At 43.2% G+C, this 27858-nt stretch overlaps 1 protein-coding gene across 5 annotated transcripts in view; it reads right to left on the bottom strand.

Moving 5' to 3' along the window:
- Positions 1 to 27858, bottom strand: part of KCNIP1 (potassium voltage-gated channel interacting protein 1) — a 150481-nt gene that overhangs the window by 60392 nt on the left and 62231 nt on the right. Inside the window, exon 1 of one of the 5 annotated variants that reach the window (XM_072347933.1) lies at positions 3818 to 4125. The exons of 3 other annotated variants lie outside the window; for them this stretch is intronic. Coding sequence is in view for 1 of the 2 variants with exons in the window: in XM_072347929.1 (XP_072204030.1) it covers positions 3513 to 3612 (100 nt within the window). In the remaining variant the exon portion in view is untranslated. Of the gene's footprint in view, positions 1 to 3512; positions 3760 to 3817; positions 4126 to 27858 lie in introns of those variants that run through there. One more of the 5 variants, XM_072347929.1, reaches the window with a different exon arrangement.

Here is a 27858-nt window from a genome sequence, read left to right as displayed (position 1 = left end):
AGCTGGAAGGTAGTATTAATCATTCATACATACCATCAGAGCTTGGTACTTTCCAATAGCAGAAAAGATGGGCATCATGCTCAGTGACAAAGAAAAGTACACATTTGGCTTCTGACAACCCAGAGTGTGAACACAGTTTGATACTTCCTGCTAAGCTACGGTCAGAGCACAGGAGACTTTGAAGGGAACTGTGGCTGTGACAGCAAATCTCGTACACTGGGCAGGCTGGAAGCTGCTGCCTGCCCTGCTGGGGGAAGCTCCGTGCCACCCCCAATGCCCCAAATAAATTCTGACACTTCAGAAACCACAAGCAGAAGCTGAAATATAGTAGTTTTCCCCAGGAACATGGAGCTGTTGAGCAGGTGCTAAAAAAAAAGAAGCCTCCCTCCACTATGTTTTAATACTAACAGAACAGATGGGGAACGGCTTGTTTGCAAACTTTTTAATACTGTTTTAAAAACACTTTTTTTTTGATGCAGAAAAATGCTCAGTTAGGAAAACTCTGAAGTCATCCTTTTTGCTCAGCTAAATGTGTGGTTTGGGCTAATGCTTTTTGCAAAGCAGATTACAGGCTTGAGTGTTGCACAGGTTGCTCAGAGACAGGCTCTTCCTCAGCAGCACCAAGTCCTCTTGCTGGCTCTCCTTTCCAGATGTCTCTAAGTGTTAGATTGAGAGCAAAAGGACTGTTGGATCTGAGAACTCAAATTCGAAGAGTGGCATTTCTCTTTGCTAACAGTGACCTTCAGCAGAGCAGACTCATCGCTGGCTGGAAGGGTTCAGGGGTTTCGGGTAGTTTAGACTGCTTCAGTCTGTAGTCATTCTGGTCCTTTTCCCCTATATCTATATCTATCTATATATGTATGTATATATATACACATATACAGACACTTGTAAATATCACTTTGAAAATCTCTATATTCATAGTTCTGATGAACATAAATAATAATTACTGTGGAATCAACCCACAGAACATGTTATCAGGGTACTTACAATAGTAAATACGAAGTAAGTAAGCTTACTACTACTGTAAGCTGCTCAGTATGAGGGGGGGATCCACAACTTTTTTAAGAGATAGGAACAGCAGCTACAAATTATCTAGGCCAAAGGCACCTTCCAGCTACTGCGGCTGCTGTTTGCATGCAGTCCATATGTTGTGCTTGAGATTTAGTACACACCTTTCCACTGCCGTACATATCCAATGCGTATTTTTTTCTTTGCATAACAAAGCGTGACCACAGCAATTTGTTTTCTTGTTAGGATCATCTGGCCTTGAAGAATTTACACTGTACTGGCAGACACAGTCCTAAGTAGCAGCATACTCTCTAAATCCTAGAGAGCCCTATATGTAGAGCTGCTAACATTAATAAAAGCTAATACCAGTTTAAACCTTTTCCAAATAGAATATTATCTCTTCATATAACAACTACCACTCAATAAAACTATTGCAACAAACAGTCCATGGTCTCTGATGAAAAACAATGTGAGATAACCTGACTTAAGCCATGTTAACACAAGGTAAGCATCAGACTCCACAAGGACAAGGACTACACTGAAGTATGCATATGCTGTATGTTTTCACACTGGGTCGACACTGCAGAAGCAAATGGGATTAAGCCATAAATGTGCACGTGTTCAAGCTACAGAGGACGAATATGCCAACTTGCTCTGAAGTTATAATATCTGCGTGTAAATTTTACCTGATGCCATTTTCAGCATAATCCACCAAGTAACCCCAGCCTCATACCCTGTATTTTCATCTAAATCCCATCAGGAAACAACTGTTTGCTCTGAATTATTCAGCTATCCCAAACTTCCCCCCTCTTTAGGGGTTAATGGTACCAAATATGCAATTCCTCCCTCATGACACAAATGCAGGTCTCAAGTATGGGAGAAAACATGATGTTGGGCAAATGCAGCCACTGAAACACACAGCTCTCCCCTAAAACTTCCTTCTTCAGTGCTTTCTCTATTTAAACCAAGTTTCTAAGCAGCATCTGCCCATCGAATTCACTCAGACAACAAAAATATTCCACAAAACAGGTGCTCGTATGGAGCCAATTCATTAAGGACTCTGCTGGAGCTAAGATGGGAAATTAAGCGTACATCAGGCACCATATAAAACTTTTTCCTATCTATAGTAGGAGCTTGCAGAATTCTGAAAACAAATGAAAACAGGAATAAATGCCTTTTTTCTGTAGCCACTCTGTCTTGCCTACAAAATACAATCATTTCCATAGACCTTGAGCTAGTAAGTACAGCCACTAGCAGTCTATACTATTGACCTACCTTCAAAATGTTGTTTCACAATGCCATGCAACAATAATCACCAGGAACCTCCTAATTAAGCATAACAGGTTAAAGAAGTCAAAGCAGCAGGAAGGAAGAGAAATATGTATGGCAAGTTGAAGTCAAAGCACATACAAACCAAAGCTTTCATGACTTTTTTCCTCCAGCAAGCACTGCCCAATGGTCACCAAGGTTCCTTGAACCCCATACTAAATTTTGCCAAGTAATTAATATGAGGCCAGCAACCTCACCTTTTTTCAGGCTGTCGTGAGCTTTGAAGCAGAAAGGAGTAATTGCTCAGTATCTGTGGGTAGTGAAGGTTATTTTAATACCTGCGGATTACCAGCTCACCATGAAAAACGACCCTTGAGTTTCCATAAAAAGCAGCTGCTTGATGTATATCACATCCGTGAGCATTCTGACTACACTGTAAATCTACTCTTCCTATTAAACAGTGCTGCTGTCTACACAGGCGTGTTCTGATTTATAGAGCACACCGTCTGAAATTCATCCCTACTGCTTCTGTGTAATATTTCCATGCTTCTGCATGAATTACATTGTTTATAAAAACAGAGAGGTAAGGAGAATTAAAGCATCTTTAGTAGTCAGCTCCCTCAAACTATCTTCAGCATAGCAGATTGACTTCACTATCTGTAGTTTTTTTTGTGTGCTTTTGTAAAGCATTCGTGAGATTATAGAGCAAGAATAGGCAGATTTGTTAATGATAAATACTCTAAAAGAGGACTGAGCTGATTTTGATAGAAATACTCATCCCTATAAGCTCAGTAAGGTTTGGGGGTTTTTCTGTTTAATAACAGTCAATAGCTAAGAATAAGCCACGACATTGCCAGCAACAAGAACAAATTGAGAAGCTGCAACAATAAACTTATTAAAACATAAAGCCTTTCTTCATTCTGTGCTCCAGGATGCAAGCTGCACTTTGCTAAAGCATACAGTTCTGCACCGAAGTTCCTGAAACAATCCTAAACACAGGTAAAGAATCATCAAAGATGATATCATTTACTTCCAGAGCTGCAGTAAAAACTACAATGCAATACTGGCATATAAAATACATTTCATTTGTCTAAAGAAAGCACCTTAAAGTTATCCGAGCTGTTATTCGGGTGCTCAGATACTCAGACGCTGTACATGCACAGATGCGAGTATAAAGCTCTGCAGCAAATGGCTTTCAGAATAAAATCATTTTGCATTTCTTAACGTCCTACCTTCATAATTGCCTTCTAGGAGACCCAGATGCTCAAGCGCCTTCACAAATCCAACAATGATCACCAGTACCACAATCATTTCAAGTCCCTCCAAGTTCATCTTGAAAAATTATTCGTGTAAAAGCATCTTTTCTTAGGGAGCGTCCTGACTTCAGAGTTAGACTTTAATTAAAAAGCCCTCCTAGCCCATGCCATGTCACACAAGCACAGAAATACAATGCTAAAGAAGCCCAGCATATTCCCACCATAAAACATTTCTATTGACAGCAAGATGAACACAGGAATGTAAGGAAGTCAGATCTTACCATGGCTGCATCACTTGCCTGCCTGGATACAGATGTTTCAGTCTCTAAGGCAACAGAATATACAGTAACCACTTTGTTTAGCGTTTCCTCTCAGTCACAGCCAAAATTAACCAAATCTGTCTGATATCTAGTAAAACCCCATGCTGCTTTTCCTCACACTGAATTACAGCTTTAGAGAGATCCCATCTGAACCAACACATGGGAAAAAGTCCAAACGCGTTTTTAGGGCACACTCTGAAGCCAACTTCAGGAAACTCAGAGAGAAATTATTTCATTTAGAAAGTGACCCATTGCTGTATTTTCCTATTGAATGAAATCTGTATTCAATCACAGACTTCTAGCAGATGCTCAGTTATCTTTCTTCCCTACCGCAGACACACTGTACATCAAATACCAGAATCTAGTAAACAGTAAACATGGTAAGAAGAGACTAGTTAGAGAGAAACCTATCTTAAAGTTTTAGAGATGTGTGAGCAATAAGTGCTTCCCCTCCTGCTGCTCTGTGTGCAGGCGGTAGAACAGCCACCTTGATGTGGGTCAGCTGCTGCTCCTCGGCCATCTTTCAGATGAGGAAAGGGCAGAAATGAGAGCAAGGGCACTACGGCCATGGCCAGAAGGGTCACTCACTCAAGGTTAACTCACTTTGGGATAATTTGACTTTGAAAGTAAACTGAACTGACATTAATTACTGTGGTGATCACCTGAATGCCAGGAATCTGCCTCGCTGCTTTCAGTTTTTGTTTTTTAACCATTTGTGCACTACTGCCTTTACTGATGCTTTAGTTGATACCTCCCCAGGATAATGCCATGTTGCATTAAGTGTTTAAATGACACAGCAGAAAACTGAGTGCCAGGTCTGCTGTATGCATATGAGCCCACCCTCCTGGAATCACAGACTGTCTGTGCTGCTGAATAGAGCACTCGGTCCCACAGACTCCTCTGATAGCACTAAACATTTTCCTTATTCACTTCAAGAATACTATGCCGTGTTGCAGTGTCTTGCTAAAGGTCTGACCCAAGTTCTGTTTCCCATGTGATTATTCCAGTGTATTAATATTTTAGAGACATTCTTTCATTATTTATATAATTAGCGTCATCAGCATCCACAGCTTTGTCAGGTATCCTCCCTCAAAATAAAACCTGTATTTCTCTCCCCTATCAAACTTCATTTGAAGATCTCACAACTTCCTTCCATATTTCTCATTGGGCCTGAATGCTCCTGAGGAGAAGTTAAGTTACCATAGGACCAAATCCAACTGCCATGGAAAAGAAACACCTCTGGGGCAGTCCAGACATAATGTACAACATTCATCTATAAGCAGCGTCTCAGTTGAGAAGGGAAAAGAAGGAGATGATGACTAATAGAAATGGCCTGGGATGGAGAAGAAGAAAATGTCTTAAGCCTAATTTTGGCCAGGTTAAACCCATGAACTGGGTGACGTGAGTTGGGTGGTGCCAATAAGCAGCCCAAATTAGCTTCCGCAGTATCATAGAATCCCTAGAGTTGGAAGGGACCTCTAGAGGTCATCTGGTCCAATTCCTTGCAATGAACAGGGATGCCTGCACTAGGTCAGGTGATTGGAGCCCTGAGCAGCCCAACCTTGAGTGTCCCCAAGGTCAGGGCACCCACCTCTCCAGGCAACCTGTGCCTCACCATCCTTATTGTAAAAACTTCTTCCTTATGCCCAATCTAAATCTCCCCTCCTTTAGTCTGAAGCCATTTCCCCCTGTCCTGTAACAGCAGACCTCACTAAAGAGTCCATCCCCTTCCTTCGTACAGCTTCTTTGGATACTGGCAGGCCTCTAGAGTTCTCCCTGAAGCCTTCTCTTCTCCATGCTGCACAGCCCCAGCTCTCAGCCTGTCCTCTAGGTGAGGCATTCTATCCCTCGGATCATTTCTGTGGCTCATCTCCGGATGTGCTCCAACAGCTCCGCATCTCTTCTCTGCTGAGGACTGACTCCACATAATTCTGTTTGGAAAGGGGAGTTCTCCCAGTCCAGTGAACTTACACCACTGTCCCAGTTCACAGCTGCTGAGCTACCAACATGATCAATTACCTGCTAACATTGTCTATTTTTCCTTGTAAAAAAAACCCCACCATCCCACAGATTAGAGAAGGAACTTCACAGATTGTCCCTTCCTTTTGTTAAGTTCTATTACTGAATTATGGGTTGCTCTGCACCCCACTCCACAGAAGCTATTTGAAAGATTTGCTCCCTTTTTTCCAGACATGGAGATGTTTTTAAATCCTCAGAGTACTTCTAGCTGTTTTCTCACCAGCCCAAGCCATCAGTAACACTGGCTCTATGGGGACAAAGTAGAGGAGCCTACCCAAATATATGCTGATTTCAACTGGTTTTGCTTGGACAAGCTGGCAGGACAGAGCTGCAGGCTCTGCAGTTCATACCAGCTGTTGCCTCACAGCTACACATCGTATCTGTAACAAACTCTCAGTACAATTCTCAATGTTCATGTTTGAACCTGAGCAATTTGCCACAAAGGAAAACACTCCTGTTAACTGAGAAACACTGGAGTGTGCCCTGGGAACAACATACCCACTTTCTGCTGGCTGAGTATCTGATTATTCATTCACCCACCTACCAGCAGTGATAAGGAGCCAGCGTGTGCTGTAATACTTCCTCCCTGCTGGGAACAGCTGTGTGTCCAGGGCAGGGGACCTGGATGGTGTCAGCCCATTGCAGCACACAGGAGGGACTCACAGAAAACTGATTATCACTGCAATGTGAAGGCAGAATCCAGCATTCCTGGAGGGTCATTATGCATGGGCACTAGCCCTAAGTAACTGCTTAATTATTACCTGCTTTGCAGGCAGTTTTCACAGCATGAGATAAAATTAAGATGCATAAAGGATAGACCAAGCAGAAAAAAAGAGAAGAGAAACACGGGTAAAATAAAATAAAAACTATAGACAGCTTTTCTCCAACCAGGCTCTGTGGGGGATGCTCACATCACTGTTCTGATGCTGGATGAAGTTAGAATCAGCACATGGGCCACTGCCCCTCTGTCCCCACCACACCTGTGGCTGCAGCTGAGTCGGGACAGGGAGCCCTAGACTAGCCCATATGCTTCTGCTCCTCAACTCCCACTAGCAACCAGTCTCTCAACTGAGTCCTGCTGCAGATGAGTCTGGCTGATCCATCACTTTATTAATAGCATGATTACAGTATAAATATTTCATTCTACAGTGTGTAGGAGGCTTTATTATGCCTCAGTATCTTTGCATGCTCATCTTCTTTAAATACAGCTCTGTTCAAACTTATGGCAAATGTGTCAGCTCCAACTCTCTCAATATTTCCTTTCATGCTTTCATTAATTTCTCAAATGCTAATAATGTTAATTCCCAGCCAATTTATTCAGTGAATAAAATCCACATCCAATAATATAATTTTATAATACAGTCATAAAGAAAGAATTTAATGCAAGTGGGAATTAAGTCTTTGAGAAAGAAATGGTTGTTATATTCTTACCTTATATGCTATGCTGTATGGTATCATAGGTTGGGTGTCCAGGGCAGTAATTTCACCTCTCAGTGTCTCACTGGTCAACTTCACCACACTCTATTTTTTTTCAGATTCATAGCCAAGCCCTTAACACAAGAAGTGTCTTCTTTTTCTAAAGTACCAACCATGTCCTTAATACAGACACTATCAGCAGTTTTTTGTGCTTTAAATGTCATGACACCTTCAGTACAACAACCAGCTTTCCGCCTGCTGAATAAGCTTCTGAGGGGTAACAGCACCAACCTCACCCCATGCTCGGTGATGCACTCCAGGAGCTGTTCCCAAAAATGGAGCTCGATCATGCCACCAGGTTACAGGCAGAGAATGGCACAAGTGATGTGATAAAGTGACTTGGCTACAGCCATGAACCTGCATGGACAGAGTTAGCAGCAGGAAGAGGCTTCCAAACCTCTCCTTGGTGTCCTGCTAGCCATACAAAGCCATGTTGCTCATGGATCCAGCAAAAGAAACAAACAACACCCAGCCCAAGAAGCAGCTGAGTCTCTCACATGAAAACAAACTAAGGTGTGAAGGTGACCTTAGTGCCTCCTTGTCTAATAACCCCTCATTGTTTCCAATGAAGCATGAAATTAGGGGGAAGAAAGACAGCTGCTACAGGCTGGCATAGCTGTCAGGGCACTGTTTGCAAAGAAATGCTTATAGATTCTCATTTTCTTCCTGGAGCTTTAATCAAATCGATTACACCACACTGCTGGTGTAATCAGCCTCAGCCCTTTCTGAATGACAGCGGAGACCTGTCGCAGATACCCAACAAGATATGGTGAGAGGAAAACCATACAATGCATAGCAGAGCAGGAAGAAAGCAAAGCAGGTTTTCAGAACTTTCAAGGAATAATAGCATGAAGAATATTTCCTTCAGAAGAGAGCATATAGTGATAAGATCTGCCAGAGAGAGAAAACTGGGATGTCCAGCCCTGAGCAGACAGACGCCTATTTGTGACAAGCAGCAATCATTCATTGAAAAGAATGATGTCCTGGCCACAGGCAAGGCTCAAGTTTGCTACAGCTGTTCAATAAACCTGTGCAGAATCCAATGGAAAGGATTCCCTTCACTGGTCTGGACACATAACACGCATTAAGACCTTAAGAAAGGTTATCTATTCATAGAGGAAAACAACACATTTGTTTGGAATCTGAGGTCTGAAGGACATACCTCACACTTGAAGGCAGCCTGTTTATTTGAAGGTATTTTCCCTTCATCACAGCTCTAAACAGAACCTTGAAGAACCGCAGACGCAAGCTGCTGCTTAACAAGCAGGCTATGCAAAGCTCCCTAGCTTGTCATATTTATTGAAGCACTCATTTCTCCACAGCGTTCTCCATTAGAGGCTTGCTTTGTGAGAAAAACCTTTTCAAAGTTACTGGGTGGCACATCTCAGCTTTCTCCCTTTGTCTTTTCAGACACTAGAGCTGTAAGCAGCTATGCAAAAGATAGTAAATACACCCTCTGCAGCTATGCAGGATGCAGAAACACACAGCCCGGACTCACACACCATGCAGCCATCACAGCACTGTGGCCACGGGCCTCATTCTCCTGCAAAGACTGGAAATGGTGCCATGAACTGAACAACTGTTAACTCACTATAACTTGTCTTTCTTCCCACAGGAAGCTTGATTTAATGCCAGTCCCCTTGTGAGTGGGACTGAAGTTCTGCAAAACCCAAACAGTGTTTGAAAAGGACAAATGTTTACAATTTGCCATCACAACAAATACCAGAGCAAGTGCCTCAGAACAAACCGGGTTTGTTTCTGGCTTTGGCAAGAACTGAGCTCAATCTCCATGACATGGCACTCAATGCACACCTCTGAACTGGAAAGAAATCATTTGAAAAGCCTGCGAATTCCTCATTATATAAATCACTACCAAGCACCCGATTTCCACCTCAGGGGAAAAAATGTTCAAAGAACAGCTGATAAAATGAGGTTGCAACACAAATCTTCAATTTTTACATAAATTACTTAACAGAAATCTTATGAATAATATGCTTTGTCTTGCAGACATTTCGTATTGCCAGGACCATGTCATGTACTTCATAAATCACAGGGCTACCCAGGCACCTTGATGTAGGTACTGCTTTCCATCATTGGAACAAATAGGGCCACAGGCAGCCGGCTGACATTTCAAGGACCGCAATGGCTGAGCCTGCTTGGAGATTTCAAGTGTGCTGCTCTTCAGCATCATATCGATGCTTTTGAAACCATGCCTGACAAATATCCAAATCCACAGCAGGAGAAGCACAAAATTCTGACTCCGTGGCTAAAGCTGAGAAACAATTCTGCCTCATATTTCATTTCATTCAAAATCAAAGATGTCTATAGATGTGAACACCAGCACAATCAGTCTCCTAGCCCACGGGTACTCAGAGAACCATAGTTAAAAACAAACATTCATATGTGCCAAACAGATGCTGAAATACAAGTCTGCCTTTTATTGCAGTGAAACATGACGGATGGCATTTCTATATCTAAACCCTCTGCCATTAATAGATCCAGAGTGCCTTTAATAAGAGGAGCTTCCACACAGCCTTGTGACATGGCAGCATGCTTTTTCCATTGATAATATGTGATGAGCCTGATTAGCAATGATACTTACTGCTCTTGGGGGCAATTAATACACTGTTTTAAGTATGCGGAGACTGCTCCTTGTTGCAGAACTCCCCAGGCAGGGAGTAGTAAGGATATCTGAGAGTGTGGAAGAGGCCTACAGCTGGATGCCACAAGTTGGTCATGTTGTGCATGAAAAGGCACAGAAAATTTTCACATGTAATGACAAAAATCAATGGTTTGCACCTGTATCAGAGGAAGGGAAGGAGCCAAACATAAAAGGTTGTTCAGCATTTATATAACATTGCTGGTTGATCTAAACAGTAATTGAAACGAGGTAACAAAATGCATACAATACAGAGTGGCTGCAAAACTAATCAATGAATACGAGGACAGCGAGTAGCTTGCATGAGCGTTCAGATGAAATATTAAAGAAGTCTGCATTTGCAAAGTGAACAACTTAAAGCTTCAGAAATGACTGCAAAAGAAGGCGCACTCTGTGCCATTTTCTGTACCTTAACCATCCAGTACCTGCCCTGTTACCTAGCATTGCAGTGACACAGCTATGAACAGGTATCACAACATGTGCATAAGAGATACTGCTAAAAGGTTTTTGTTACTGGCACTGGAAAGCAAAGTGGAATCAGAAACCAAGAGGACAGTACAAGCACTTAAAGAAGCCATCACTTGATTGACCCCAACAGCACTTCAAAAGAAAGGCAACACTAGAATTTGATGGGAGATGAATTTAACTATTCCTGGAGATAATGGAAGAGAGGATGAAAAAGTCTAAGAACATCATACAATACATGTAACATCACCTCAACGAAGTCTGCTCACTCTGATGCAAGGAAGCTTGCAAGGTCAGGAGGTGTTCTTTTCTGCTAGCAGGAATTATCACAAAGCAAGGTTACAGGTGGGAAGCAAAGCATGCCAGTTCAACAGCTGCATCTCACTGACTGAAAGCGAGATCCTAATGCCAGTTGATTAATGAGAGAGAATCAGTTCTAGATGATCTACAAAGTAAGCTTTTCAGTGTGAGACCTGTTAACTTGGCTCTATTCAAAAGCAGACATTTTCACACCTGAAAAACTGTTGTAGTTGGAGAACCCATTTCTATGTTCACAGAGGAAGTTTTATAGAAAGTTGTATTGCCCTGAAGTGTATTTTGTTTTATCTCCACTCACTCTTGGTTTTAGAATGAACTGGAGGAGCAGCATACAAAGTAATTCTCAAGAGCATGTATTTATGTGGCATTCACATCTGAAACAACAGGGAGATTCCATTGAGTCTGCATGTCTGTATTGATCTGCAGTTTCACCATCCAGTCCAGTTTCATTTCAGCTTACAGTGTTAGAGCTCAAAAACAAATGACAGAACTCTGACCTTGTTAACAGGCCGCAACACCTTCGAGAAGGCTTACTTTGTTCACTCCCATTCCCAAAGTGCACAGTTCAAACACACCAAGCCAGACTTACCTGCAAGAAAACAGAATACAAGTTTTGGGTTACAGCTTGAAGCTTAACAACAGTCTGTCTCTGACAAGCAAAAAGGAATAATGCATCCTTGAAAAATTTCACTATACTTAATGCTAAAATGATGGAGAGAAACACTTTCTCCTTTTACAATCAGAAGCGTAAACATGGTGGAAGGGCGATACAGGAGCATAGTAGCAAAGGGACTAGCACAAATAGAATGGTGTTACAAGGGAAAAGTGCTCACCCAGCTCCGAATATCCAGGCACACAGGAAAACCTCCACAAAAGAAGAATCTCCAACAAAAAACCTTTCCCCAACACCAGTCAGCCCTTCAGTGAGGTCTAAGAGAGTTGCAGCCAGGCTCCACCCCTTCCAGTTGCACAGATGAATTGCTTTCACCTGTGCTCCCAGGGCTGACTGGGTCCTTTTCCCAGGTTATCAATCAGTGCTTCAGGTCATGACTCAACAGTTCCCATATGCACTGTAAATTCATTAATGGTGATTTAATAACCTTGTGGCAGGCACTCTCCCAGGAGAGATGGCAGGCTGCTGTTTCTAGTGTAAGTGCTCCCTGTGGTATGTCCTACCCCAGCTCTCACAGATTTCTAACACAAGTGCATCAATATGACCCACAGATACAACAGCAGAAGGGAAACCATTAACCACTGCTGCTGCTGTCTGATATGGTGTTGTGATATTCCACTCAGTGGTGAGTAGAAGGTAAAAACAAAGAAACTGATCTTAGCCTTTTGCCTTTCACAGCCATCAGAGAATCACAGAATGATTTGGGTTGGAAAGGATCTTAGAGATCATCTACTTCCACCCCCCTGCTCTAGGCAAGGACACCATCCACTAGACTCATCCACCCTGGCCTGGAATGCCTCTGGGGATGGGAACTGAGTTTAACTTATTTGCTTTGTAGTTTTACCGCTACTTCACTGCTGAAAGACACAAACCTAATATGTAACTGGGGTGGAAACTCCAATATAAGACTGAAAGGGATCTTATCCCCACCTGGTGGCTTTGACATAATTGTCAAGAAACAAAAGCAAATGAGCCAGGAGTCAGCTTGGAAGTGCTGTTTTCTCCAAACTGCATTTCAGTCTTGCTAGAATGTTAAAGCACTATTCAGTACTTATCAGACACTGACAATTAACGGTCGACATCGTTTACGCTTCCTGAGATTCACAAGGTCCGAACTTAATGAAGGACCCAACCATCTTTTAAACAGAAAAGCACCACTGCACGCTTGTGGCTTCGGTGAGCGCCTCTCCGGGGCTGCTTTCCTGATGCAGTGCATGCAGACAGCGGGCTCCTGCTGCCCTCTGCTGTCCCTACGCCGTACAAACACGCTCTGCATCCCCATAGTGCCGCTCCGAAAGAAAAGCAATGGGTGTTACACAGGGAAGCAGAAATACTGCGCTAGTCGGACAAATTTAGGTTTATCCCTACAAGGAATTATCCTCCTTTTCTGGTGAATGAATGACTTCTTTCCCGCTGTCTTGTTTTTTAGCCTGGTCCTGTGCCTTAAAGACTTCATTCTTGAAGAGCATCTTGTCTTCCAGACACCACTTCCCTTAAGAATTGCATCCCAAGGACCTTGTCAGCCAGGTCCCTAAGTAGGTTGAAAGCAGCCCCACAAAAGTCCTAAGTAGCAGTTCTGCTGACTGTCCTTGCTTCCCCACGAACTGAGAACACTATTATCTTGTGATCTCTGTGCTGGAGATGGACTCCAGACAACACATCATCCACCAGATCTTTCCTGTTAACAATTAACAGTCAAGTGGGTCACCTTGCCTAGTTTGTTAATGGGTATTTCTCTGTAGAAATCCTCTTCATACACCAAATTTATACTTTGCATCAACATGTAAATGGAAACCATAGCTGACATTTAATATATGATGTTCATCTCTAACTCTTGATTGAGATGAGACAATGGCAACCAAGCACTCCAAGATGGAATCGAGTTGAGCGGACCCCCATCAGGTCCTTCACGGCCACTGAGATGTGAATGCAAAACACACAGCCTTATCAGCAAACATTTTCCTGATTCAAACTGTTCTGAAGGCCTGTGTTAGGAGCATCCTCTGATCTGTTCTAATCATGCGGAACTGATGCTCATTTGTGACTATCTCTCAAGTAGACATTGTTCTATTGGGATGGATGAAACATTCCTAATACAGTTGATACCAAAGAGAAATACGTATCCAGCCACAGTGGATAAATTAAACACGGCATTTCCCAAAGCATTCCATGTAATTAAGGGCAAGCCTGTGCTCACCCTTTGGGAGCTGTCTCATGGAGAGCCAGCCTTGAATGGGAATTGCTGCCAAATTAATTCTGTAATGCTGCAAATGGTACTACAAGCTGCATGCATTTTTGAGCTAAATTAATTTCTGCTGTAGCTGACCTGCAGCTGAAGAATGTTGCTTACCGGGCTGGGAATAGCTTGTTTGTTGGATCTATAAAATATTGTTATTTCAACAGTCCAATGAGCTCCTCTGACACAAGTTCTTTTTCCCCTGAAGGCTTTTCTCTGTAACTGGAGTTATTGATACTTCTAGCTTAAAACAGGAAATCATCACTGCATTAGCAACCACCAAAAAGGCCTTCAGTCTCTAGAGACTGTTTTCTGGCATGCCACTGACCAGGCTTTTTAAAGACAGGAATACTGTTAAGCACTTCTTTTTAAAGCACAGTATTGTGCAATGTATTTTTGTTTGACTTTTTGAAGTTTCACAGAGTGTGTATTTCTTTTCAAGCACTTCTCAAACAACTGATGCTACATTTGATGACAAAGCAGGGCTACTGTGTTCAGTACAGAAAACACAGTCAGTGCAAAACTGACCATCTCCAGTCTGCTGTGCCTGTGTTATTAAACCTCCACCTGGGCTCTGCATCACACCCTGGCCATGCAGACACAGTGTGCGAGTGGAAAAAACCCTCCAGACCCTGGAGAGAATAAAAGCAGGAGGGAAGCTGTGATGGGGGAGATAGGAAAAGTGTATTTTGAAGCAGGGGATGCCCTGCTGATGCTACCTGTCTTAGCCACCACCAGCTGAGCAAACCCAGGGATCTCAGCCACTCCTCATACATCCTGGTCTATAGGTCCTTCCCTATCTTCACAGCCCTTCTTTGGATGTTCTCTAATAGTTTTATGTCTTTCTTATATTGTGGCACCCAAATTTGCACCCAGTGATCAAGATGAGGTCTTTCCAGTGCAGAGCAGAGTGGGACAATCCCCTCCCTTGCCTGGTTGGCAGTGCTGGACATAAAGGGAAATTGTTAACAGGAAAGTCCTGTTTGCTAAATATGAATCCATGTTGGTTGTGATCAATGACTTCATTGTCTTTCAAGTGTTTTTCAATGACTCCCAGAATAGTCTCCATAATGTTGCCAGGCACCAAAGTGAGACTGACAGGTCTGTAATCAGCAGGATTTTCTTCCTTGCCCTTCTTGAAAACTGGGATATTTGCCAGCTTCCACTTATCCGGGACCTCTCCATATTCCTAAAGCAGATGAAAAATCTAGGAGGGCACCTTGCCTAGTCAGCTCCCTCGGTACCTATACCAAGAAACTATCATCAAATATGTTAGAAACCTCCTGAACCTATTTATATCAGCTGTACTGTATTCCCAGTTAATGTCAGGGAAGTTGAAGTCACCCATAAGGAGAAGGGAGGCAGATCTAGAGGTATCTCTTCGTTCCTTAAAGAATGGCTCATCAGAGCTGTCTTCATCATCACCAAATCTTGCATTCTATTTGCAAGCCTAGGACTGCACTTCATCTTTCCCAGCATTCTCTTTCAGCACAGTGCCAAATGTCAGAAAAATAAAGGTACAATAAACACACCCATAGCTCACACCTTACCAAACACTGCAATGCCTCATCAATATAAAAGATTAAAGCTCTTGATTCCAGAGTAACACGTCAGAGGCATCAATATCTATGGATATCTATGGATGCCTCAGCACGCTGCTCTGCTGCAGGATGCAGCACTACCAGTTCAGCAAATCCATCCTACTGGACTTGGTTTTGATGCTGCATGCAAAACAAGAACAGAAAAAAAGAATGGTGCCAATCTGCCTGCAGCACTAAGTCCACTCTTGGGGTTCTCTGCTGAGTGTCTCAAATCCAAAACAAAAAGATATTCAGTGGATTCATCTTTCTGTGGGAAATAACATTTCAGCTTTCTAAACATGTCCGTGTAAAACTGGAATGTTATCTGTTCAAAATGAATTTCATAGGCAGAAGAGGCAAGGAAGAGAATCAAATTGTCTTTATTACTGGCAATCAGAGCTACACTGAGAACAGATTCCCAGGCAGCTAATCAGATGAAAGCAATGGTTCTCATTCCAGGGAGATTAACAGGACAGTACTGGGGGGCAGAACACAGCAATATTCTCAGCAAGAGGGTGTGCAATATAACTGTCCCCCCAACACCATTTGGTAAATTATTGTCTTAATAGCATAACTTGCAAGAATGTCTGTGTACTTCCAAATATGCAAACTGCTGGTGCTGTGGCACAAGGTTCATTATGCAAAATACCTGCTGGGTTTCAGGTAGTGACTATCAATCAGAGCAGATCCAGTATTGAAGGGACGAAAGAGAGCAGCTTTCCTCACAGCTGGAAAGCAGAGAACTTTCTTGCTTTTAAGACTCAGTGTACCTTCCTGTGATCTTACTGCAGACTTTTTCACTAACTTAATAGTACACAACTATGTGAATTTGCAATGTTTGCACTGAAAACATTCCACTTGAGAAACGTGTGATTAGAGTGCTAATGAAGTGATCTCTCGAGTTGCAAACTCATTTATAGTGAACATGAACCTGTCAAAACTGGCTTCGCCTTTACAAGAATCTGCATGACCTCCATATTAATTTTAAATTTATAGTGCAATTTAATAAACTGTTATTTCCAGGACAGCACTGCTTTGGCAAGATTCATCACCAATACTAAACTAGTAGCAAAGACTGAGAATGTTCATAATCAGTGCAGATTCAGTGAATCCGGATGCAGCTCTCTCTTTTAGTAGTGGTATGGCCAGTAACAGCAATCTCTTCTATCCAAGTTTACCCATAGTTTTCCAATGTCTGCATTGGATGTAGGAAGCATTGGGAGCATTTAGAGGATGCTGGTAAAGCTGAACTCCTGACAAAAGAGCACTGTGCTGGTTAGAGTACCATTGTCCAGACCTTCGAAAGCTAGTCTTTGAATATTCTTCATGACTTATACTTAAACATAACTGATGCTACTCATGTATGCTGTTCAATGTACAATGTACAATGCTGTTCGTTTTAGTATCTCAGTGAATAAATGGGAATTCAAGTCAACAATTCAAAAAATGCAATGTTGTCATAATATGCCACCTCAATTAACAGATTCCAAAGTGCTGTTAAAATCCAAGCTGAATATAAGCTCAGTTCCAAGATCAAAAAGCAGTCCGCGTTCAGATGTGCGTAACACAAGACAGCACTCTTCATACCAGTCTTTTTCAACACATGCATTAAGCGCCCTAATTAGTGAACAGTTCATTTCCTTAAGCATTTAATTTGCAACCCTAATCAGCAGGCTTAGCAAGCTGAAGTCAAGACCCCATTAAACCTCTATCTCATATTTCTTGGGTTTACGCAGCAAACCTCAGTAGCTGCAATTTGTTTTCATCTCTTAATCAGCAGATAAAAAATCACCTTCTTTGGGAGGTTTCTGCAAGAGCTACCAAGGGTTCTGTGTGGTTTCTCAAACTGATATTAGTCTGAGACATTTGGAGTTCCCCTAAAGATGTGTGCAGGATGAATCAACAGCAATGAGGCCTTCCAGTGCCAACCAAAGGTACCTGCAGTACAAAGCCATGGCAGCAGTGGCTGCCAGTCAGCCCTCACCATGACAGCCAGTGTGTGTAGCTTAGAGGAAGCATTCCATCCCTTGAATGATTTTTGTGGCATTTCTCTGGATGCAGCCCAATGGGTCCACATCCCTCCTGTGCTGAGCACTCCACATCTGGATGCAGTGCTCCAGGTGAGGTCTCATAGAGCAGAGCAGAGGGGCAGATCCCCTCCCTCACCCCACAGCCAAGCTGTAGTTTGCTTTCTGGGTTGCGAGGGCACATTCCTGGCTCGTGTTCAGATTACCATCCACCTGTACTCCCAAGACCTTGCACTTGGTTTTCTTGAATCTCATGTGACTCACCCTGTCCCAGTGCTCAGCCTGTCTAGGTCTCTCTGGGTGTGTTGACCACACCACACAGCTTGGGGTCATCTGCAAACTGCTGAGGGTGCACTCAATACCACTGTTGATGTCACTGATAAAGACGTTAAAGAGCACTGATCCTAGTACTGACCCCTTATGGACGCCACTTGTCTCTGATCTCCATCCATCCATCGACCCACTGACCAGCACTCTGGGTACAATCTCACAACCAGTTCCTAGTCCATTAAACAGTCCACTTCTCAAATCCATAGCTAAAAATATTGCCTTTATATACAATTAAGTGACCTTCCTGCTCTTGTGTTATCTGACGAACTGCATAGCAACCTCCAGGATGACTCATTCCTTTTAATATTATAACACAACATTCTCTAAATTATTTTAATTGTCAAAATGAATGTGCATAGAGCTTATGCAATCCTCAGCCACAGCCTCAGCCAAGAGGTTCTTGCACAAGGTGGGTTGATGAGGAGCTCATACAGATGGAAAGCAATTCCACAACCCAGCAGCTGTGTTCTCAAATGGCGCTTTTAAAAATTAAAGAACCTGACAGTAAGTTGCTTCCTCTTTGCAGGCTCTTTAGACCTTCCTATGTAATTAAATGCTGTTATATCCAGCTATGAAAAACACAGATTGGTCTCAGAAATCCTACAGAGAGGCTACTGCCCCTGATTAAACTCTGCAGGGCTTTTAAAATCTAAGTTCTAACCTCAGCTTCTTGCAGCTCACCAGCTTCAGCAAGTTTGCAACAAAATTAATCAGCGTGAAATAATGAGGCTGTGACAGGCAGCGTGTGATTTCTTTATTTCACCTTATCATTATCATTTAAAATTTTAATGTCAAGAACTTGACAAGTGTTTGAGCAAGAGGAATCACTGTCTCAACAGCAATTAAGGTCCGGCAGAGAAACGTGCTCGATCCCAACGAAAAGCAATGAATCTGTCCTGTCACCACAATGTAACCCAAATCTCTGCTGGGTGCTGCTGACAGCACAAAGGGCTGGTTCAGAAACCCCAGGTCTCATCTAAAAAGAGCGTTCCCTGTGTCCAGGCAGAAGCAGACTCCAGACAGGACCCTTGGCAAAGGAGCACCAATCCCCAAAAGGGAATACCCCGCTATAACACGAAGGGATAAAGGGATGTAAGAAGGTTGTGTTGCATGGATGCGTCCCCTGGCATCATGCACCACAAGCTGGACAACTGGTATAATTGAGAAGACCATCACACACTTTTGTTTTGTATAGGGAAACCGTGACTCAAAATAAACCACGTTGGAGCCTTGCTAGGTGTTATGAGAAGTGACAATCATTTCCGAATAGCCATGAGAACCACAGAAATGCTCATTCCCTGTCCCAGCAAGAATCTAACCCATGTTTTTGGCAGTGCTGCCAACATTGACATGAGGCTCCTTTAATATTTCAAACCATTTGACACGTATTTCATACTTCCAGAATTCTTGCTTATATTACATTAAACAGTTCATCTGAGCAATTTGCACTGAATCCTACTGAGAAATGGTAGATTTGTTGTGAAAAATCCCCATCCCCAATACAGAACTGCCAGCATATGAACTGTTAAGGTGAACTGAAGTCCGGGGCTGCAAATCTTGGATGCTCAGCAATGAGAATAAGCCTTGACTGCTCACACACAGCCAGCTGTTCCCTGGTTGGTTGGTGTCAGTTCTGCTTTCAGCATCACCACCCCAGGAGCAACTGGTGACTTGGAAACTCTATGTCAGGTTAGACTCCCAGCTAAGTGATGTGCACCTGCTTCAGGCTCTAAGTGGCTGTGTGCATTATAGATGTGAGGTTGAAAAGACAGAATTAGACTGGAGTGAATGCTTTAATGAGCAATTTCAGCGTCTCAATGATCAAAGAGCAGCTGAGGCTGGAAGGGACCTCTGGAGCCAAGTACTTAATGGAGGGTTAATTTGCACAAGGATGTTTGTTTTCTATACAGCACAGTCCTCTCTGATGGCTCAATGGTTAAACAGAGCTTTTGTTTTTCAAAGGCAAATACTTTTTCTGTGCCCTTCACACTCTAACTTGGCCTCTAAGTTCAGCCTGGACTACCAAAGGACTTCCAAGCCTTCTCTTATTTTTCACCTAGCAGCTCTGTTGCTAGCCCTGGATTCATGCTGGGATGTGGCAGAGAAGCCACGGCCTGGTCAGTGGTCACCCCACAGCTTTGGGAGACCTCAGGTGTGTGGTTTGGAGGGATAACAGTGCCTGTGTGCTCAGGGACCCCTCTGGGGAGAGATGAAGCAGCCGCAGCTGCAAAGAGGGGTGCTCAGCATTACATGAAAAACCCAGAAAGCCTTTCCAAATGCAGGAGGTTTAGTTACTCCCAATCTAGACCAACCCACAGTATATCAGGGTAATCCTTGCGTTTTATGCCCTTTCCTCCTGTTATTTTAAAGTCATTAGTTATGATATAAAAAGTCTTTCTTTTAAATATGAAATTACTAGCTCTATTATAGCAGAAACTTACAGAAAATCGAGACCTGTAGGGCTGACTGAACTTGAGCTATTAAAACGATGGCAGATTTATTGATGATGGACCATTACGTTCCTGCACTACAGAAACAGACATCCCAGCGAGCCTTGCTTGCTAAGGACATAAGTTAAAGATTGTTGAATTTAATTACACAATTTATTTTAATTTGCCTGTTGGTTTAAACTTCAGAAATGGGGTATCTGTAAATGAATTAGCAGCTTTCCTTGTGACAAATCTATTTACACCGTCTTTGTACTAATGTGTAAAAAAACTGCTGCCAAGTAAAAAGCTTCAGAAAGAGACACATGAGCATGTTCACGTGGAAACTTTGTCCTGCAGCTCAGCCCTATATGGTACAGAAAGTCTGTGTTGTATAGATCCTGGGAACTAGGCGGGCATAGGTTTTAACACAACAGATGGGTGTAAAGTCAACCCAAACAGGACACAGACCAGAAAAGGCACTGTTTGCCTGTTCTCCACACTAGAGGCTGAGCTATGGGACAAGGAAGCATTCTGAGTGGTGTTTGCCCGAGCAACATGTTTCACGTGGAAAGAAGCATGCAATGTGGGAGCATTGCACAGAGGTGGCAGAGCACAAAGCAGCTCAGGGCTGCTGCAATTATCCCCAAGGAGGTTTACACTGGAACAGCTGAGTGCACTTAGAGGGCAGCTTGCACTGGGCCTTACAAATGTGATTATTTTACACCATCAGTCAGAGCCTTAAAAGCCTTTCCCATTTACCACCTACTGTGCCTCCTGTTAGCAAATCTTGCAGCACTTGTCACTCGACCTGGAATGCTCTCACTCAATATGCTTATTTTCACCAATTATAAAATACCAGTTCTCTTTTAAAAATGATTTCCCTAAAACAAACTCATTAAGGCCACCAAGACGCAATTTAAGCAGCGCTGCAGCATCCCTGCACAATTGAAGTGGAGAAGCTGGCCTATCTTGCTCTTGTTCTTCCAGATTTCCTTCCCTCTTCTTAGCCCTCCTTGGCTGGGTTTTCCTTGACCTCAGATGTGAGGCAGCTCCAAAGATTTCTGCTGGATTTCAGTTTTGCAGGGAAGAATCAGTTTCAAACCCCTGCAGACGTTTAGAAGCTTCACCCAGATGCACAGAGATGGACAAGCCAAGAACATGCCTGCAATCCCACAGACAGAGGAGGTGAGACCACTCCTGCTGCCAAGCCCAGACCAGAGGGGTGTGCAGATTCCCCTCCAGACAAACAGCTCATTAACCAGTGAGTACAGCACTGAAGTTCATGCTGATGATTCCCATGAACAAACATTAATATAGCTTTGAACTGCTATAGATGATGCTACAAAATGCACAGTACAGATTCCCATGCTGCTGCTGAAATTAAAGGCAGCCTCATTCTCTGGAACGTGATTGCTTCAGGAACTGTCAGTTGACTTCATTTTCATCTTGCTTATGTTGCTCCTTACTAATTTTTTCATGTATGTATACGGACACATATACACACATAAATATACAGGTTAATATCCAAACACATACATACACACCCACACAAACATTTCAAATAGAATAACCTCCTTACAAAGCACTGGGAACTTCATTTTTCTGCCCACACAGCTCACAAGTAGCTGATGAAAAGAACAGAGAATTACGTGCCCTGCTGGAACGCAGCACCTCACTGCTCTGAGCCAACCCCAGGAACTCTCCTCTCAAAAGACTTCAGATCCCACTGGTAAACCAAAACCATCCACACCCAATACCTGCACATTGTCTGAGCCCAGAACCTACATTTGAGCAGCAGGCCGGGGCCACACAGCCTTTTCAGCACCCAGCACTGCTGTTCATGTGCTCCACATGGGACTGATGTAGGAAGGACCAGCCTGGCCAGAGGCAACTAGTTGCTTTTGAAGGACAGTGCTGTCTGCTTCTCAATCCAAACAGCATGGGATGTACCAAGAGTAATGTGACCAAACACAGGATGCCAAACTGCTGCATCCTCTGGGATCTTGATTTCAATTTGAACCACTGGCTGAAGAATTAAATACCAAAATGCAGACTGGGTTATTGAGAAGTCAGTGGAAAACTAGAATTAGTGGTTTGCAGGTTGTGGTTAACAGATCCTTAGTGCCAGCTGTGCTGTGAGAGAAGCACACTCTGCCTCCCCCAGCTTACCAGCTAGAGAGTGCAAAAAAATAATAACAAGAGGAGGCAAGCACACAGCGGGAGCCCTCAGAGTAAGATGCAAATCCCTACCCCTGCATACTGCAAAGGTAATGGCACGATGTATGCAGATTAGTGCTTGTGAGCCTTGGAATAAATGGATTTTCAGAAGGGATTTAACTAATGAGTAAGTGAAATTCTTCTGGCAAAAGAGTTAATGCCTAAAAAGCAATCCTAAAGCACTGAATTCCTTTTATTTCCTTCTTTACTAAGCCTTTGGTGTTCTGCTGCCTGCAGTAACAGCAGAGGTGGGTCCCACCCTACATACAGCTCACATTTCTCCTTGTAGAAATAGCCTTTTTTGCCTCAGTTCTCCATGCATACAGTAAGGATGGTTTATCTGCACAGTGCAGCATACATGACCTGCTCCACCATAGCCAGGAGTTTCCCCCATCCCACAGTCTCTGTGCTGAGCATCACTTGTTTTGTAAGCATATATATATATATATATATACACACATATATATAAAACTATCATTTCTTTCTTCACTTTCTGTCCTAGTAAGTGGTTTTTATCTCAACCTATGAATTCAGATTTTATTTTCCCCTGATTATCACCCCCCATCCCAGTGAGTCTGCAGGCTCCCCAGGGCTCACAACAACTTCACATACAAACTTCTACAAGCTCACTTGTGAAGCTGAGAAACTGTGGTTCAAAACGGCTCTGTTGAGATATTTTAAATCTTTCTAAAATAAATAAACTTTGTGCTACCAAAATATGGCCAGTTCATACCCTGAAGCACCAAATATCCAGTGCTCCAACCTCTCATTCAGTCCCCACTGGTGGCCTGAAGGCTATTAACAGGAGAGGAATTCTTCCCCTTCTGTCACTGTCAGCTCTGCCAAGAAGGATGACAAGCATAAGGAGAACACGTGTTTTCCAAAAGACACTGGATATGTGCTGCCAAGTGAATTTTCATCAATCACTAATGAATAACACGAAGGAAGGACCTTCTAATAGCACAGGCACAGAGCACAGAGCATCCAACACTGAAGTAGGTGACTGCATGTAATGATTCTTCTCAAGTAAAGGTAAACACCATATGTGACCATATGCAGAGCATCAGCTTGCAGCCTGAAGGAGGGCAGGTAGGAAAATAATCAATCAAGCCCTGAACCTCGTATCTGGGATGTGGGGAGGCTTCTGCAATCCTGTCTGTAACTCATGTTCATGTCAAGATTGCCCAGAGGCTGTTGGGGTTGTGAAAATGTGAGTTCAGTCTTTGTGAACCAGAATCAGTCGACACTGCCTCCTCCCTGCTCCAGTACCTAAGAATTTGCACCAACCTGCTTACCTGTGAACATGACCTAGAGCTACCAGCAACCCAAGCACGATGCAACCCACGTGAAACCTGCTGTGAAACCGGACTGAAAACATTCACAGAAATGAAAACCAGGGTGTTTAAATTATTTACCAAAATCTCTCTGTGGCACAAAGTTGTGACACCCAGAGGACAAGAGGAGCAAGGACCCTGAGAGCAACGCTGCTCTGTGTGCCTGCTGCATGTGGCCTGCACTGATAGATGGCTCCGAATCCCCACCGAGTGCACAGTAATTATGGTAAAGCAGCGTGCACCCGCATTAATTGTGGCAGCCAGCAGAGTCAGATTGATTCGCTGCTGTTTGTGGAACTCTCATTGCTGGTAGAAAAGAAAAGCCTCGAGCCAATATGAGGCTCTATATATATGCTGTTGCTTTCTAATGCATACATAAGGAAGGTTCCTGTAAGGGTCAGTGTCATCCATAGCTCTGCTCTTGATGTGAGCAAACCCATTTCATGAAGACATGCATGTAGTACTGAGTACTGAGCATGTCTCAGCATCCAAACAGGGCTCTTAACTGTCTCAGAGAAGGTAGAAGATGGGTCTGTATTAAAAATATTTACTGTATACAGTAACACAGAGGTCTCCTGCAGTCTAGCAGTTACATGACATGTCTTTGGTCCTGTTGTAAGAAGAAAAGAACACTGGTCATTAAAAAACCCACCCTGTGTTTCTAGGTAAGCAGCTCAGATCAAATCAAACGAGCATGAGAAATGTGAAAGCAATAAGAGAAAAAGCAGAATAAGCCATTCTCCGTCTGCAGATTCAAGTTTTAAATTGTCTTTTGATTGATGATTCTTCTTTTTGTGTCTTTTTCTCACAACCAACTGATTAGAAGCTGAGGGGGCGGAAGGGGGGTGGTGGGTTCTGTAGGCAGATGTTGACATGATTCAGTGCTGGAAGCAGTGTGGCTGCTGAGCACTGTGCTGCAGCGCAGCGCTTGTAGCAGGATGAGCAGCACAGCTCTCAGCCTCCTGCATCCCCTCCCAGCACATGCTCAGCCATGTCACAAGTGCAGCTCAACTCCAGTTTTAGGCAGAAGAGTTCATTTCCAACACTTTCTACCAGACTCAACCTGTTACAGATCTCCTCAAGCCCTCATCCATGAATACACCCGTGCTGGAAGAACCTTAAAAGAACAGTTATCCAGTGAAGCAGCTGCTGAAGTTTTACTTGCAATCAAGATTTGCGCAGAAGGAACTGAGGCCCTTGTGATTTCTATTCACAGCATGTCTTAGAAGAAGCCAAATTAAAACCCAGATCATTAAGGAGCTCCCATAATCACATGCATCACTCCATATTAGCTGCAGAGAGCAGTATGACTCACTGGCTAGCAGAGGCAGATCTGTTCAAAAAACAGGAAAAATTCTATCCTAAGAGAATTTCCTGAGATGCAGCTTTACTTTAGAGAAAGCACCAATTCCAAACAAATCACTTCTATCGTTCGTGCTGCCAACACAAGAAATTCCTTCTAAGTCAGGATCTTTTTAACCATGTACTCCTCTGGATTTCCTTCCTGGCTCACCCACAGTGCATCAATTCAGGATTCAAAAGAACCACATCTACCTTTATTTTTCACAGAGTACGTGTTTTAGGTGTTGATGAATTCAACAGTAGATACACTGAGCACAATAACCTTAAAACAACTATTAAAATATCATTCTTCCAGGCACCTGTCCCCTGTATGGCCACTTTACCATGTGATAGAAGGATCTGTCCCTCGAGGGAGCAAACCCATGCACTGACAGAACTAGCACACGTTGGAACAGCATTTGTAAGGTCTTTTTAGGTCAGAAAAGTGAAATGGAAAAGCAGAACTGATTGCAGCGTGCACCAAAGGGTCGGGCTGTCTCAGAGAGTTCATTTCATGAGGATCATAGTGCTAAAATGGGGCGGTTTTGCTCTAGGAAGAGCAGGCAGCTGGAGTAGCAATTTAGTGCAGGTGGTGGCAGGTCACAGCCCTGCTGGAGCTCAGCTCACCACTGCAAGGCCTGCTGCCTGCACAAAGAGCTCCATTTCCTTACAGACCTGGTGCAAATTGGAGCATTTAGCTCAAGACTAAAACTGATAAGTGGTCAGGCTGGAAAAGGTGACACTTCTAACCTTAGGACAGCTTAGACTGACCTTCAATAGTAGTAACCTCAGATGTCTCATTCAAGAGGTTTTTTCTAACGCTGGTGATTTTTAATGTAGCTGCAAACTGAGACATCTGCCACAAGAATTTCCACTCCTGCTCTCACTTCCCCTAGGGCCATACTGAAGAAAAGAGCCTTTCAGAGTTCTGCAGACCTTCTGTATTTTTTTTCTCCTTAGCAGCATGCAAGAGGGCAGCAGAGCACAGGGAGGGATGCAGCCCATCTATCTCGAAGTGTAGAATAAGGGAGAGCACTGCAGAATAAGGGAGCCAAAATTAAAGCCCTGGGTTGTTGCATAGAAATACCAGAGGACAGAAGCATGCAATTCTGAGCAATTTGCTCCAACAGACAGCGCCAAATAGAGCCATGCAACAGCTGGGTGCTCACAGCAGGGCCAGCCATGCATTGCATGGCAACAGGCACAGTGCTGGAGCTGTGTGGTCTGATTGATCACAGTGCAGTCAGGACGTTTTATATATATATATATATATATAAATAGATGATCATTATGGTCCTTTTTAACCTGGTGTAGTGAGTAGAAAGCTACAACTGTATGCCATGGGATACGAGATCAGAGCACCCTCAAGCACAGGACATTTAGTAACATCTTCCCTTTTCTAAGATGTACCTGGAAAACATCCAGGCAGCCACTTGTTGCAGTTTTAATGCCATTTGTATATTAATGTTCTCTGGAATTAAAATGATGGGCGAAATACAGAAAACAACTGGGGACTCCAGGATACATCAATACAACTTCATGAAAACAGCATTTGGAGCTAATTACAAGAGCTATGGGTTAGAACAGCACTAAGCTGCCAGAAATCCCTAGATAGTTACTTGTTCATCATGAAATGAAACTGAGCAATTGAGTGGGGAAATGTGGCGGTAATAGCAATCATGCCTTGAATATTCATGGAGAAGTTTATCAAAAGACTTCAGTGGAAAATAAAGAATTAACATTTATAGGCCTTGAATGTGTCAGCGAGGACACTCTGCTAATCTCACTGTGGGCTGTATCGTCTTGATGAGGTAAGAAGTTCAGGAGCACAGAGCAGGCAGATCCACCTGATCATTAGCTGGTTCTGAGGCTGGTGTCACTGGCACAATTTTGGATTATTTTCTTTTATATTTACCTCTGAGCAACAGGTTCTGGGGCTGAAGAGGAGAGGTAACAGTCAAGACTCAGGAAGCAACCAGCACAATAAACAGATCCAACCAAGGAACCACGTTAGAACCGGTACCACCTAAACAAGGCAGGGAGTCTTAGCAATTGAAAACTCCTTTCACAGAACCAGAGAACCATAGAATGGCCCGAGTTAAAAAGGACCATAATGATCATCTAGTTTTGCCTGACACTGGTCCCTTTGCAGGAGAACAGCCACAAAAGTGGAGAGAGAAAAATCTCACTATAGGCAAAGAGCCTTAATCCAGTTCTGACCATGGTCTCCTGCTGTAAAATCAAGTACAGAGATCATTTCAGGATTAACTATGATGAGTTTCTTGAGTGCAGCCCTGAGCTTTATTTCTACCCAACACTGCCCCTCTTCATTGCAGGGCAGTTGGAATAGACGACCTTCAGAGTTCCCTTCCAACTCTAAGCATTCTATAATGCTATGACTGGAAGGGCCCTACAGTCCCAAACTGATCAGAAAGCAGTAGGTTACCAGCAGCGATATGGTTACACAGCTACCACAGACTTTCTTGATGATTTAGTCCATTGTGGCAGGAAAGAAGAAAAGCAATATATCAATTAATGACTAATTTCCAGTGTAATTTTGGTTTTCCTTTCAGAAAGGTGAGATATAAACCTGGATGACTGGATACACTTGGTAACAAGAACTGAGCATCCCCCTGGGGCGACTGCTGGACAAGTGCACTAAGGCAGCAAAGCCTTAGTGCACAGCCTGTGCACTGTGTTTCCATGCAGGATGCTGAGGGCTCTCCTTGCTGTTTTGCAGTTGCCTGAAGTCACTGGAAAGTTGTTAGGCCGCTTTAATTTGTAAGCTATTGATAAGCATTTAATGTTAATGAGATGTTACTGCTGAGTAATTCTGGCATTACACTTCATCTGAACCCTGCTCTGACTAGAACGAACAATATTGTTCACTTCAGCTCT

The sequence above is a fragment of the Excalfactoria chinensis genome, chromosome 13, assembly GCF_039878825.1.
Source record: "Excalfactoria chinensis isolate bCotChi1 chromosome 13, bCotChi1.hap2, whole genome shotgun sequence".
NCBI lineage: Eukaryota > Metazoa > Chordata > Aves > Galliformes > Phasianidae > Excalfactoria > Excalfactoria chinensis.
The sequence above is the reverse complement of the archived record's forward strand: the minus strand, read 5'-3'. Positions and strand labels throughout refer to the sequence as shown.